The sequence below is a fragment of the Melozone crissalis genome, unplaced genomic scaffold (genome assembly GCF_028551555.1).
Source record: "Melozone crissalis strain CALT ecotype California unplaced genomic scaffold, PUWL_Pcris_2 ptg000027l_1, whole genome shotgun sequence".
NCBI lineage: Eukaryota > Metazoa > Chordata > Aves > Passeriformes > Passerellidae > Melozone > Melozone crissalis.
The window spans coordinates 81,426,926-81,440,320 of NW_026535805.1; the positions used below are offsets into that span (position 1 = coordinate 81,426,926).

Consider the following 13,395-nt stretch of genomic DNA (forward strand, 5'->3'; position numbering starts at 1 on the left):
CAGCAATATATTTAAGAGCTAAATATGCTGACCTACAAACCCTATTTCTTTAACCTAATACCTTATAATCTCTTCCATAAGGTGATTCCAAGCAAAATGATACCTCACTTAGGTATGCCCCCACTCAGGCTACCTGCTATCTGCTGACTTACCTACTTGGTGGAACCATATAAACATTACAGGATGTGCTTACAGCAACTCTCATTGTCGAGAACTGTAAATCAATGTTCCAGGTGGCTTGATGCAGGTATTGTATTCAAAAATTGCTGTTACCTCAGAGATGAAAGCTCTTATTAACAGCAGACATTTGAAACAAAAGAAGAAATAACTGGATGTTCTGTCCCTCCCTACTCAAAATATGTCAGGATTACATTCTGCTGACGAAAATATAATTTTGATACAAAATGAGTCTGAGAAGTTTTAGAGGTCCATCAGATTGAGAAAAAGCCTATGATGATGTTTGCTAGATTTGAAGAAACTGGTTTTTAAAATAGTTTGGGAAGAAAAATACTTTCTCCTTTTGAATTTTCTTTTTCTGAGCTGCAAGTACATTAATAGTATTACTTGTCACTAGCAAACAGCATCTGCCCATCTACTTCGTAATTTTATTTAGAAAGGCAGAGGTTCCTTCATGTTTTGTCAGTATCTCAATCTCTCCAGATTCATGTTCCAGCAAATTGCAAAAACAAGAAAGGTAATGTTATGGCACAATTACTTCTGATGGTCTCAGCAGAGTAACACTACAGCATTTATAAACACAACAGAAAAACAAGAAAGAAGCAACAGGACTGCTACACAAAGCTCTTTGCTCCTTTCAGAGAGCTTGGAGCTAAACATGCATGGGCAGGAAATACAAGGTGAGTCCCTATTTCATAACTGCAAAGGTCCACAGTGGGTGCTTTACACAGAACACATCTTGTACCTCTGCAATAAAATACTAGCAAAGCTCTGGGAACAATGAAACTGGTTACAAAAATTCCCCATGTGAGATTTTCTGCAAAAGCTGAAATAAATTCAAACCACACAGCCAAAGCATCATGCTTAAAAGGGTGTTTTGGTGTCCTAAGGAATTAATGCCTGTGGTTCAAAAATAAAAAGAAACCAAGAATACACCATCATGAAACCACAACTGCTATTAATTGAATTTTTATTAAAATATATGTAATTTTTCCTCAGGTTGTAAATTCATGCATCGGAGACTAATTTGTTATACGAGGAAGATGGATTGCAGTATTTAGTAACCAAAACAAACTTTTGATTTGTATTTAGAAAATGGATATTTGTTGAAGAGATTAAACTAAAATGCACAAGATGCTGCACCACCTTCAACTTTAAATTGACAGCATATGGAATTTTTCAGCTTAGCTCACACATATTAAGAGGGGTAATAGAGATGGTGTGCAAGTAAGGCACTAGAATAGGTATCCAGTATTAAATCTTTATTTTCAGGTCTATCAAATAAATAATAAAAATCTTAAAAGTCAAAGAACCCTATAATGAATTCCACTCAGAAAAGATCATTCTTCACTAAGACTACACACCAAGAGAGAGGTCATTCAAGCAAACTACTGAAGATGGAAGATTCACTTGGCTTCATTCCAGTCTTCAGGACAAGGTTTCAGTTACACTGTATTTTAACACACACAACAAAACTAAAATTCAGGATTCAGAAACCAAGACTACAAAAAGAATCAGGATCTATCCAAGATGTCTTTTCTATACAACACAATGTATTGTTTACAATTATTTTGCTTAAACCTAGTTATACAAAATGGTAATAAAAACACTAGTGCTGCCTGCCTTAAAAAATTCACTATTTCTACTAACTGGGGCTTTTTTCCCCACACTAGTCAAACGCAAAACTGCCACTTTTGAGGCTGGGAGAGAACATAATGATTTTGATACCAGTAATGTAGGTAATCCTTTTTACCATAAGACCACTTTTACATCTCTGCCTGTTTCCCTCATCTGCACACAAAACTATGATTTGTAGCAATTATAATTAGGTAATGGGCAATATTCAATCTAAAAAGGGGAGTCAAGAAAAACTGAAGCCTGGTTTGAAGGCTCAAGGATGTCCTTTTGCACAGTTGTTATTTTTGACTGAAGCAGTTCTGGTATCCTGGACTAGTAAAACATCAAAGTTTCTGACTGTAGATTGCTTCAAATCTGAAGTGCAGGACTTTTACCCATGTTGTAAGGCTGGATTGGAAGATGTAAAGCTGAAAGAGAAAGAGAAGTATATTTTAAAATATTAAATCATGCCACATTCAGTGAAAGACTTGCTTTCATTGGACTTTAATATAAAAAAATTTTTTGGAAGAAAAACATTTTTAAAAGCTGACAAGTGACAGCACACAGTACTATAGCTCACTGGGACTTCTGCACAGAGTATGCTACAGTTTCATCCCTTTAAAGAATCCCCTTGATAGTCCACATGTCAGCATGAAAAGAGACACCTTAAAATCAGAAAGTAACAGATGAAACATAAAAAGAGACAGAATAATTAATGCAAACCTGCCACAACCTCTCTTATGATCCGAATACTTCCTTTGGTGTGTTATTTGTAATAAATTAAATCCATTTCTTAGATGAAAAAGTCAGGACAATTTATTTTCTAAATATATGGACCAGGTTTTAAAATTACCTTTATATTCAAGTTATGTAACAGCAGCAAGTTTCCAGAGAAAATCATTACTGTAAAATGGGCAGAAACCACCTTACTCATAAAGCAGTTTTTCATTGTAAAGCTATACTTAAAGCAAAATAAAAATCAGGAGTTGTCAAGGGTTATTCATCAGTGTGGGACAGAATTACAAAATCAGCATTTTAAGATTAACTAATAATGCGTTGACACAGAAAATCATTTAGTTTCAAAACAATTGCTTCGCTTTAATCCTTCATGCTTGTGGCACATAGCAATTGGGAAAAATACCACAACAGGACTCAAATCTGAACAAAAAAACCCTAAACCAAACTATTCAAAAGAACACCCTGACCCCAAACTCACCTAAGAGGAGTAAACCCACTGTTTCCTTTTTAAGGACTTCAGTATTTAAAGCAAGTCCCCCATCTGCACTTTATCCCTTAATGGCACTGTTCACCAATCTTCTACAGATCTGTTGTAAACTTGCATTAACATTTCAACTGTTTCTCTGCTGCAGTCCAGCCAATGTTAAAGCAGGGACAAGATATTCATGGCACGGCAGCTTCAGCAGAATGTATGTTCCACAGTGAAGTAGCATGGTTTGATACAAAGCTCAAATGAAATATGGTCTGTCAAAAAAAAAAAACCTGCGCTACCTTTTAAGCACACAGAGACATGAGCAGTTCCACTTGCTTCCTTTTTGACAAAGTCTAACACAAGTGACATGATTTTTCAAGTTCTGATCTTCTAGAAAAAACCCATAAACCTATCTCAATCATTAGCAGCAGATCTCCTTACATGGAATTTGCAGCATACGAAAAAGACACTGCAAACTTATTGCCTAAGTACTAAATTTCAATTACCCATCTTTTATGCCAGATGTTTCTTCTCTTTCTTAAAGGTATAGTTCTCTTTGCTATTTATATTACAGGAACCCCCTCCACATAGGAAGCAGCAGGAAGATAAACAACCCTATGCTTTTTGAATTAAAGATGAATTCATGAAACATGCCAAACAGCAAAGCCAAAACCGCTAAATTTCCTCAAAACCCTGAAAATAAAAGAGTACATTTCCTAATATTAATTACAAACTTGCACTAAAAATTATGCATATATGAAGAAACATATGTACATATTATATATAATCATTAAGAGAAGCTCCATTACCAGTGGATTCTACATACATTGCAAGTTGCAGGATAAGCATAATATGCTTTATAAAGTGCATGCATAAGCACCTTGTACTTATGCTCATCTTTCATAAAAATATTTTAGACAACTTATGGTATTCATTTGCTTGATTCCTTAATGCCACTGGTATTAATAATAATCTTGCCAATACTGCAGCATAGTAACATAATCCATACAAAATCTACAAATACAATTACGTAACCGTAAATAAAAATCACAGTGGAGGCCTTCCCTTTGTTAATTACACATTACAGTGTTGTTTTGTTTATACTGTCATTCAGGTTTTCTACAGCTGTGGGTGGAAAGGCACAATAGCTTTTAATGTTGCAAGGCTTTTCAAAGAGGAAGAAAGCAGTAACAGAGGCAGAAAATTTAAAAGCATCATCCATTACTGTAAACTGGTGACATCTTGCATAATCTGCTGCTTAACACACTCATACCACCTAATGGACGTTTACTAGAACTCAGGCACCATTATTATTCTAATTACTGTTCCTTGTGAAGAATGTTCTCACAACAAATTGTTTGTTATATATGATGCACTCACGCCAGGCATCACCACCCTAAAAAAATATGCATTTGTAATTTAAAGATGGCTGTAAGTTTGGAGCCTCAAGCTCCTTTCTCAACCACTCTCTTTTGTATTGCCTTTGCAAATTGCATGATAACCTGGATCCACTATAATTTACTCACATTTAGCACTATTTTTAAAATAAAAATCTCCTAATAATCCTTAGTATGGGTAAAAATGGTTTGCAGTTTGCATCCATCAGCCAAAGTACTTTTTTGTACTGCAGTTCTAAAGGAACATTTTAGGAATTATGTATAAGCAAAAAATCAAGAATACTGTACCTTTGCTAAATCAACTTCAGCACTTCCCAATTAATTACCTTTTACAACATTACTAACTTTTCCTCCATATTAAAGCACAATTGAAATGTGGGGGGAAGGAATATCCTAAGTAAAATCTATTCCTGTAAAGCTTAAACTGGCCACAGACCTCACAGAAAAATTATGTCTGACCACTCAAAGTGGATTATCAAAGCCCAAGCAACAACAAAACCAGAAAAAAAACCCCACAAAACAACAGCAGAAGAGAACCCTCAAACTTCCACAGGCTATTAGAAAAATCTTACTTGGACTTGTTGAAATCAAGACAAAGTCACCAAATTAAAGTTAGAAACTTGCTTTGTAATGTTTTCTAGAACATCTGCTTAGGAACAGAGTATCCCAAGTTGTATTGAATTATTAATCCAAAATTGATCAAATTTCTTGTTAAAGAAGATAAGTTACAAACAAGGGAGACAATCTGAAAAATGCCTGTTAGATTTTGTCTACTTGTACAAGCAAGGAACCAGTTCAGACCTCCAGCTGCAGAGAATTTGAACATCTACAGTGAAAAGCAGAGAAATTTTACATCAGCAGATTTCTCAATGTCTGCAGAGCTACCATCTTCATTTTGCACTATGCTGAGAAATTACGTATTATTTTTAAAATTCAACTACCTTTAACGACCTTTAATCTGTATTCTGGAAAAGTAACTATTGTTTGTGACAAAGCTTAGTATTTTCAGCATCATTAATAATTTGAGTAGTAACTTCAAATTTTTCAATGTGATATGCATATCCATAGACACACACTTTAAATCTATAGGCAAATGAAAACTTTTGCATATGATTTAGGTTATTAGCTGATTAGAAAACATCTGATAGCAATATGGGAACACACTGGCAACGTCAAACATGTTGAAAATACTATGAGCAACAACTCAAACCCTGAAAATATGAAAAACTGAAAAAACATCCTTTCAGATGAGCTGAAAATTACAAAAAGTCATCTGGCTTGTGCAGAAACACAAGGTTCAGTTTTCATATGAAAGAGAAATTCTTTTTAGTCATGTAGCAAAGATACACCACAATACATCAAGCACACAGGCTGAGAGAGTCCTAAAGCCAAACACTGGCAGCCCATTCTCTGAGTAATGAAAAAATATATATAAAATAGCTATGATGGGTACAGCTCATAAACTTCAAGACAAACGGAAGAGAGAGCATGAAGTCATTGTTCAAAGCTCAGGTGCCAAACAATGATGATCTATTAACAGAAAGCAAGAAAACACTGTCTCTTACAAAGCAAGATGTTATAACTTGTAAACTTTTTTGATCATGCAAACCTCATGTTCATAAAACAGAATTCCTCCTTTCCCAAACCTACTGTATCTGCAGTACAAGGTGAGTATACTTTGACTTTGCATGTGGCCAGCAAATTACTGCATGTGTTCCTAAAGATATAAATTCACTTCATTTGCCATGTGCTGATCTGAAATAAAACAACATTGAAGTACCATCCTTCTACTCCTGTTCTAACAGGCAGAGTAAAATTACTCTGGGTCTGTGTAAGGCCTATGTAAGCATCACCCTTTGGGAATTCTGTACACAAAGAAAGCTGATGCCACAATTTCCACACATTACCTTCAACCTGAATCAATTCTCCAAGCTTCATATTACAATAACAACAAGTGGCTTTACATTTATTAGAGAAAATACACAAAGGTTCTAGTGACTACTACTCTGCATTCTGAATTTTAAATGTTACTTTAATATGACATCCTGCAAAGCTCTTGGCAAATTACTTCCCAATTTGGGGCTGCAACTTCAGTTTAACTTCTTCTCCTATAAGCAATTTCAACCACAGCATTGAATAAAAGTCCCAAAATTGAAATTACCATAGAGCTATAAACAAAAATGTTGTTTCAGATCTTAGCTCTGCCTTTGAGATTTATTTAACATACAGCCATCTGACAGCATTTGTGTCTTACACTTTCTCATTTTCTCTTATACAATGAGAAAAAAGGGTAAGAGTGACCAGCTAGGTGGTTTCAAAAGGGAAACAAAAATTCCTTGAAAAGTAGTCCAAACAGCAAATTAAACTCCTCTTTCCATTACAGTAAATGTTGATAGCTTTGATGGGTTTCCAAGACACAGAATTCAAGTTTATCATCATACACTTCTTCTCTTTTGCACTGTACTAAAAGTATATTTTTTCTTGCTCTAATAATTATATTAGGACAAAATGCCAAGGCACAGGAGATAAAAATTTTCCTTCCTCAGGTATCTTAATAACAGCAAGTGAATCTGCAAGGTTTAAGTTATTTTAAGCACAAAACTACGAAGTACGGTAATCTGAAAAAATTAAAACTTTATTACTTAGACTAGTAATAACAAAAAGTCATGCACTGACAGTCTTAAATTTTCTGTTATTAGGCATGAAGCTCAATAGTGCAAGTTTCCTCATTCCACAACTGTGTCTCTCTCTTTTTGTTTTATATACAAAAATTCTGTGTTTATGTGCTAAAAATCTTTCTATGTTTAGCAAATCTGATTATCTTCTGCCAAAAGTGCTGGTTGTGTCCACAGTTTTGCTATGCAGACACAGAAAGTAACACAACTCCAACAAAAAACCCTAAAATGCTGAAGACTGACATTACAAAACTGATGATACCCATAATTACCATCTGTGGCAACTCATGGGCTGTCTCAATCCAACCTCAGCTGGTGATTCATACACTGTATTACAATTCTGGCAGCACTAAGAACTGGCAATGTAAAATTGGCTATGTTGAACTCAATCCTACATTGGTGTGTATTCCTGTATCTTCTGTAATGCTACTTTGACTTTATAAACTAAAATAAGTAGATTTAACTGAGTCACTGCCACATCTCACACTGGTTAGATCCATTTAGCAAGAAAAATTAAGACTTTCTGAACTCTAACAAGACAATTGAAAGACTCTAACAATTGAAAAAAAACCAAACCACAATGTTTTTTTAGCAAAAATAGAAAGAATATAGCACAAGTCAAAGCTGCATTCTTAACAGCTATCAAGTATTTTAAATTCCAAATATCATATTTTGCTTTAAAAATACCTACAGAAGCATTTTTTTAATCCAGAAAGCAACCTTTTGGGATGTAAACAGTTCACTGAAATACAGGCTACTCATACATACTCATACTACTTTACTGTCATGGTAATGCCTAAGATGACAAAAACTAAGGAAATGCAACCTGCTTAAAATTAGACACTCTTACAAAGACAGAGATGATACTTGTCTTAAAATGAATTTAAAAAAAAATAAAACCACATGGAACTCAATTTGAGCACCCCTTCAACCAGGTAATCCTCAGCAACCAGGAGGAGCAAACCTCTTATTTATTCTTTTAGTAAGCCCCAATGATGCAGTTACTGTAGCTGTGCACTAAATGAATTCTCCTGTATTTGTTTTTCAAATATGATACAATGAGTCAATAAAGCTCAGAAGGGCTTCTTAGATACAAACAAAGGGCAAAAAAACCCCTCAGGTGCCAAAGGTAGTTGTTCCATATTTCACTCTGATGTATGGAGTTCTAAAGCTAATGACTAAAAATTACTATTAAAACTTTCTCTCACATAAGCTAGTCACAAATATCTTCAATTTGACATTAAAAAACCAAAAACTAGGCTAGCAGGTAGAACAGCAACAAAAAATACTTCAATATTAAAACACAGTATGTGTAATAAAGGAATTCTCATTCTTGGACTAATAGTTCATTAATGAACCTCAGTGGTCTTTTTCAGCTCACTGTTTTTCAGCTCACTTACTGTGTAGAACAAGCTTTGCCACAGAGGGATATTATCAACTTCAGATACAACCTCATCATTAAGCGTAAAGGCAATTTCAGATATGCCCATGTGGAAGTTTTGTGGGGTTTTTTCATATTCTTCTTTCTCTCCTCCCTAGCAATTACTTAATTACAGTTACATAAAACCTCAGGGCACTGATTATAAAAAGTGAAAAAAAAAATCTCTGTATCTCTACTATTAGGATTGGACCTATACCAGATAAAAGTCACATGCAAACAATTATTTGATTTTTTTGGTTTATGGTGATCCTTCGACTTCAGAGGTTTCTGGAAAGAAGGAAACGACAAGCTGGAACACATACCTAATTTTTTTTCTGTGAAAAAAGTCAAGCTTAAAGTGCATAATTAAACAGCATAGAAGAATTATACAATCATCAAAATATGTACTCATATAATAAAACATTTGTATTCAAACATTTGGGCCAAACTACTTTCTAATGCTCAGTTTAAATGATCAAAAAGAAGTGTATGAGTGCAAAGGAAATTAACTGACTGTATGACATACAGACTTGTATGGACTTTGTTTTGCCATGAGCAGCATAAAACATTTGGTGGAAGGAAAAAAATTACCTTCCAAGACCAGTAATAAATTCCTAAAACACACTGCCACACACACCTGTTGCCATGTGGCTTTTTGCAAAAGCCACACTGTTTGCTGGGCACCCAAATATGTTTGCTTTCACTAGCAGAGGTATGTTCCAAGCCTTCCTTTTTAACAGTGGAAATGTTATCTGGAATGAACAACGGAGGTTCATCAAGTGAAAGACTTTTGCTACTTCTTCTCTGGCGAGGTTGGAGATTCCTATCATTTCTTTTTGACTTGTTTTTTTCCTTATCATCCTCCTTCAGAAGTTCTACAGCAGAGGGATCTTTAGTCTCTGCCTCTTCCTTTGTAGAGTTATTAGCTTTTAGCCCAGTTGCAAGCTGGTGTTTGCTGGCTTGCTTCTGACCAGGATGTGAAACATGACCTGACACTGAATGCACAGAGTGGTGGCTATCTTTAGAACAGCTTTGAGGAGTAGGAGACTTCTCACTTGCTTTTTGAACTGATAACTTCTGGGCTTGCCCAGAAGCCTGGACTCGGGGTATTTTCTTTAGCTTTGTGTTGGTCTGTTTTTTCACAGTCACCCCTGAAATGCTACTCTTTGCTTTCAAACCCAGATCAGATTGTTTCTTTCTAATTTTAACTGGGTTACTTGGATGCTGATGACTCTCTTGCTCATCCGCATTTCGCTTCAGACTTGCTGAAGAGGGACTGTGAAGGCCCGAAACAGCAACACCAGCTCTCGTTCTTGACCGAGTCGTTTCTTGTTGCACTGAACCTGATTTCTGCCGAGTACCTGCACTCAGATTTTGTTTATTCTGCATTATGGATTTACTATGCCGGGGCCTAATGTTCTTTTCACATTTTGTTGAAATATCAATTTGTTTCTCATCATTCTGCAATTTTGATGCCTCTGGGCCTCCTACGTTAGTACTGTCGATCTGCTGCTGTACATTTTGGCTTGACTGGTCAACAACAGTGCTTTCCAAAATGCTATTTCCTGGGTCAGCTGAAGTAAACTCTTTGCTTTTCAAGTCTTTATTATCACAGTGCGTACTGTCCAATTGTTTCTCAGATGGAGTTTCAGTTTTCTCCATTCCTTTGTCATCACCTCCAGCTTCTGTTACACATTCCTTTACTGATAATGCATTTTCATCAAGAACTTCCACACTGTGGGAACCTGAACTGCAATCAACCCCCTCTTTCACAGAGCTGGACGAATTTGAAAAGGTCTCACAAATTCCATCTGTATTCAAGCAAGCACTGGATGAATCAGTATCTTTTCCAGTTATTTCAATTTGATCATGTTCTTCTGCTTTCTTCTCTGATTCCTCTGCTTTATTGTCAGTCTTTTCTTCTGAAGAATTTTCCAAGCCCATTGAATCAATCACACCACTTGTATCATTTTTAACAGGAATCATTTCAGTATCTGCAGATACTGAACAAACTGACTCAGCACCCCCAGAGTCAGTGTTCATTGCAACCTCTACTATTTCCTTTGTTTCCCCAGGAGAAGGAGAACACGGTTCTGTTAAATTAGCACAACTTAACTCTTGGGATGTTTCTTCAACTTTTGCCTGCTCAGGCATTTCAGACTTTATTTCTTTCACATCTTCCGGACCAGGCAGACATTTTGTATTACTTTGGGATGCTGTTACTGCTGCTGCTGCTTCTTCCAACTGTCCTGATCGTCTTGTACTACGCCTAACCTCCCTAGGCTGCTCCGCTTTCAGGCGTGCTGCAACATCTGTCTCTTTAACTGGACTTCTCTCTTGTTTCTGTCCATTTTTTGGAGCAGGTCCACTTTTCACAGATGATTTCTTGGTATTAAGAGGAGGAGCAACATTCGAGCGCTTGGCTAGAGTGCTCTGCCGCAGACTCCGTACAGGTTCTAGGAAGGGAAGAAGAAAATCTCTTAACTATTCTGCTTCCTTCTTTTTGCAAATACAAGATTTGCCTAGAACAAAAGTGACTTACCCCAATTTAGCTTTCTGGATACAAAGAGGATTTAAAACTTAGTTATTTACTAAATTTAAAAACCTCCCCAAAGTTAAATGGCTCGCATTTCAATTTTACACAGACATAGTTTGGATGTAAAACCCCATAATTCTAAAAGCTATGGAATTTCTAATTAGTATATACAAAACACAAGCGATGATAGAAAGGCAATCTAACTACTTTTCTACCTCTCATCCTTTTCCACCTCTAACAAAAATTGCACAAGCCATATTGTGATTAGAAATATAAACAAATCTGAGATCCAGTCACATTCTCAGCTGACAACTACTTTTATATTTTCTAAACAAGTAACTATTCCTGTGGCTTTCTAAACAGCATAATCACCTGCTTTGTACCACAGGCTCTTATTTAAATTTTAATTGCCATAATAAATAATTTTATCTTTTTAACTCAACCTGCTCTAGAGGGAATAAGCAGAGCAGTAAATAACTCCAGTTCAACAAGTTAGAAATCCCGTAACTATAATAAATTAGCTAACAGAAAGAATTAAAGTATTTTAATAAAATATTAAGTATCTTGAGATATTTGGATTAAAGACCTTCTGACTGAAATTACTATAACCTAATTCAAAGTACAAAGAGAATATGCAAATAAAAATAGAATCAAAATTTTACCTGGAAATAAGAGACGTGCTAACCTAATATTACAATGCTGTTTTGCAACTCCATCATGCTTTTGTTAGTGAAGAACAACATTATTAATCTTATGTAGGTGAAAGGATCAAAATCTCAAAAATTAGTTTAATGACCATAAGGAAGACACTAAATATTTATTAAATAGGAATTCTAATTGACTCATATCCTATGGATGCCAGCTTCTAGCTGTAGTGTATGAAAAAGGAAGTTTCTATATTGGAATTCACACAACCAAATTAAATTTATAAATGTTGGGATGGGATTTTAAAGATTTGGTTTACTTCAAATGTGCAAACATAGTCAGTAATCACCTTGTGCCATTAAACGTGGTGATTTCCTCGGCGATGTGACTGATGCTTCTTCAGCACGGCCTCTCAAATTCCTATTAGGTAAAGCAAGCTCATCGTCATCAATGGTGTCATTACCACTCTCTTTAACTCCTTCTTCATCCATAGTATCATCAAGACCAGTAACTGGAAAAAACAAACAAACAAACAAGAGCCTAAAACTTAAAATGATCAAAAAGTGTTGCAGCTATAATGCTGAGCAAGACCAGGCAAGAGACATTGAAAAATAAATAAACTGGTCATCTAAAATCAAACAAAAGAGAAAATAAAAAGAAGAAATAAAGGTCAGAAAATTCCCATGTGAGGCAGTTTCAGTGTAGAAGAAGCTATCACCCATAGCTTAAAACTTCTGTAGATAGTCCTCATAGCTTTTTTGTGGACTCACATTTTTACTGGGTTTTTTTGCCACAGGAATGTCCCCAGTCCCAGAGGATCAGCTGCCCCTCACTGTCCCTTCCCACCTAAGAGAAAGTGAAGAAAGGTAAACAGCAGAAAGAGCTGATCCAGAAGTGCAGAGTGTAAAAATCACAGTTTTCTGACAGGATACCATTTTAAAACTCTCAGCCCCACCCATACCACATATCTGTGCCTGTAATGCGTTTTTGGAAGAGCTTTAAGTGTAGCAAGCACTTAACCTCCCAGGAGAGACCGGGAACATTGCCATTGGTGAACTCCTATCCTCCACTAACCTGAGAAAGGTCCCAGAGGTTGCTCCTGAAAACAGGTTTCCTAAGAGGCAGTCAGGTCACTACACCAGCCATTCTCCTCACTTGCTCTAAATTTGGTTCTTGCAGTGGTAGCCTCTCCTAGTTAAAGATCCTATGTGTGATTAATGAATCCTGGTCCCCATGAGATGCAAAATTTGCAAGATCAAGCCGAACACCCAAGTGACTTTACAAAACACACAGGAAGGTCTAACAAATATAACAGACTCCCAACAATCAAGCATGCCTGTTTTTCACTACTAAGACACAAACCTTGAAGCATTTTTAAGACAAACTCACATGACACATATAAGATATCTAAAAATTTCTAAAAATTGCTCACTTAAAATTATATAAATTAACACATCAATCAGAAAAGTAAAAAAGCAAGAAGTTAAATTAAAAATTGTTAGAATTTTTAGACCATCTCAGAAAATCTGTCAACTCTTGGTCCTTCTCAAGTTTGGTATTACTGCAATTTTTAAAAAACAATGAAAAAACAAAGTAACCAAGCAACATGTTAGAATTTCTAATATTAGAAAGTCTTTTATCAGCCTCTTAAGGAAGGCTGATCACGGCACCAGGCAATCAGCATTCTGAACCTCTGTAATCAGATGGGTGCCAGGAGC

The 13,395-nt window shown here is 35.8% G+C and overlaps 1 protein-coding gene across 5 annotated transcripts in view; it reads right to left on the reverse strand.

The window, feature by feature from the left end:
* PHF3 (PHD finger protein 3) overlaps positions 1 to 13,395 on the reverse strand; it is a 49,881-nt gene that overhangs the window by 17,577 nt on the left and 18,909 nt on the right. For 4 of the 5 annotated variants that reach the window (XM_054280640.1, XM_054280638.1, XM_054280637.1 and 1 more), the window contains 2 exons: positions 12,027 to 12,188; positions 9,134 to 10,952 (listed from right to left, as the gene is read on the reverse strand). In XM_054280640.1, coding sequence (XP_054136615.1) covers positions 9,134 to 10,952; positions 12,027 to 12,168 — 1,961 coding nt within the window. In that variant the 5' untranslated portion in view covers positions 12,169 to 12,188. Of the gene's footprint in view, positions 1 to 9,133; positions 10,953 to 12,026; positions 12,189 to 12,751; positions 12,771 to 13,395 lie in introns of those variants that run through there. The other variant, XM_054280641.1, reaches the window with a different exon arrangement.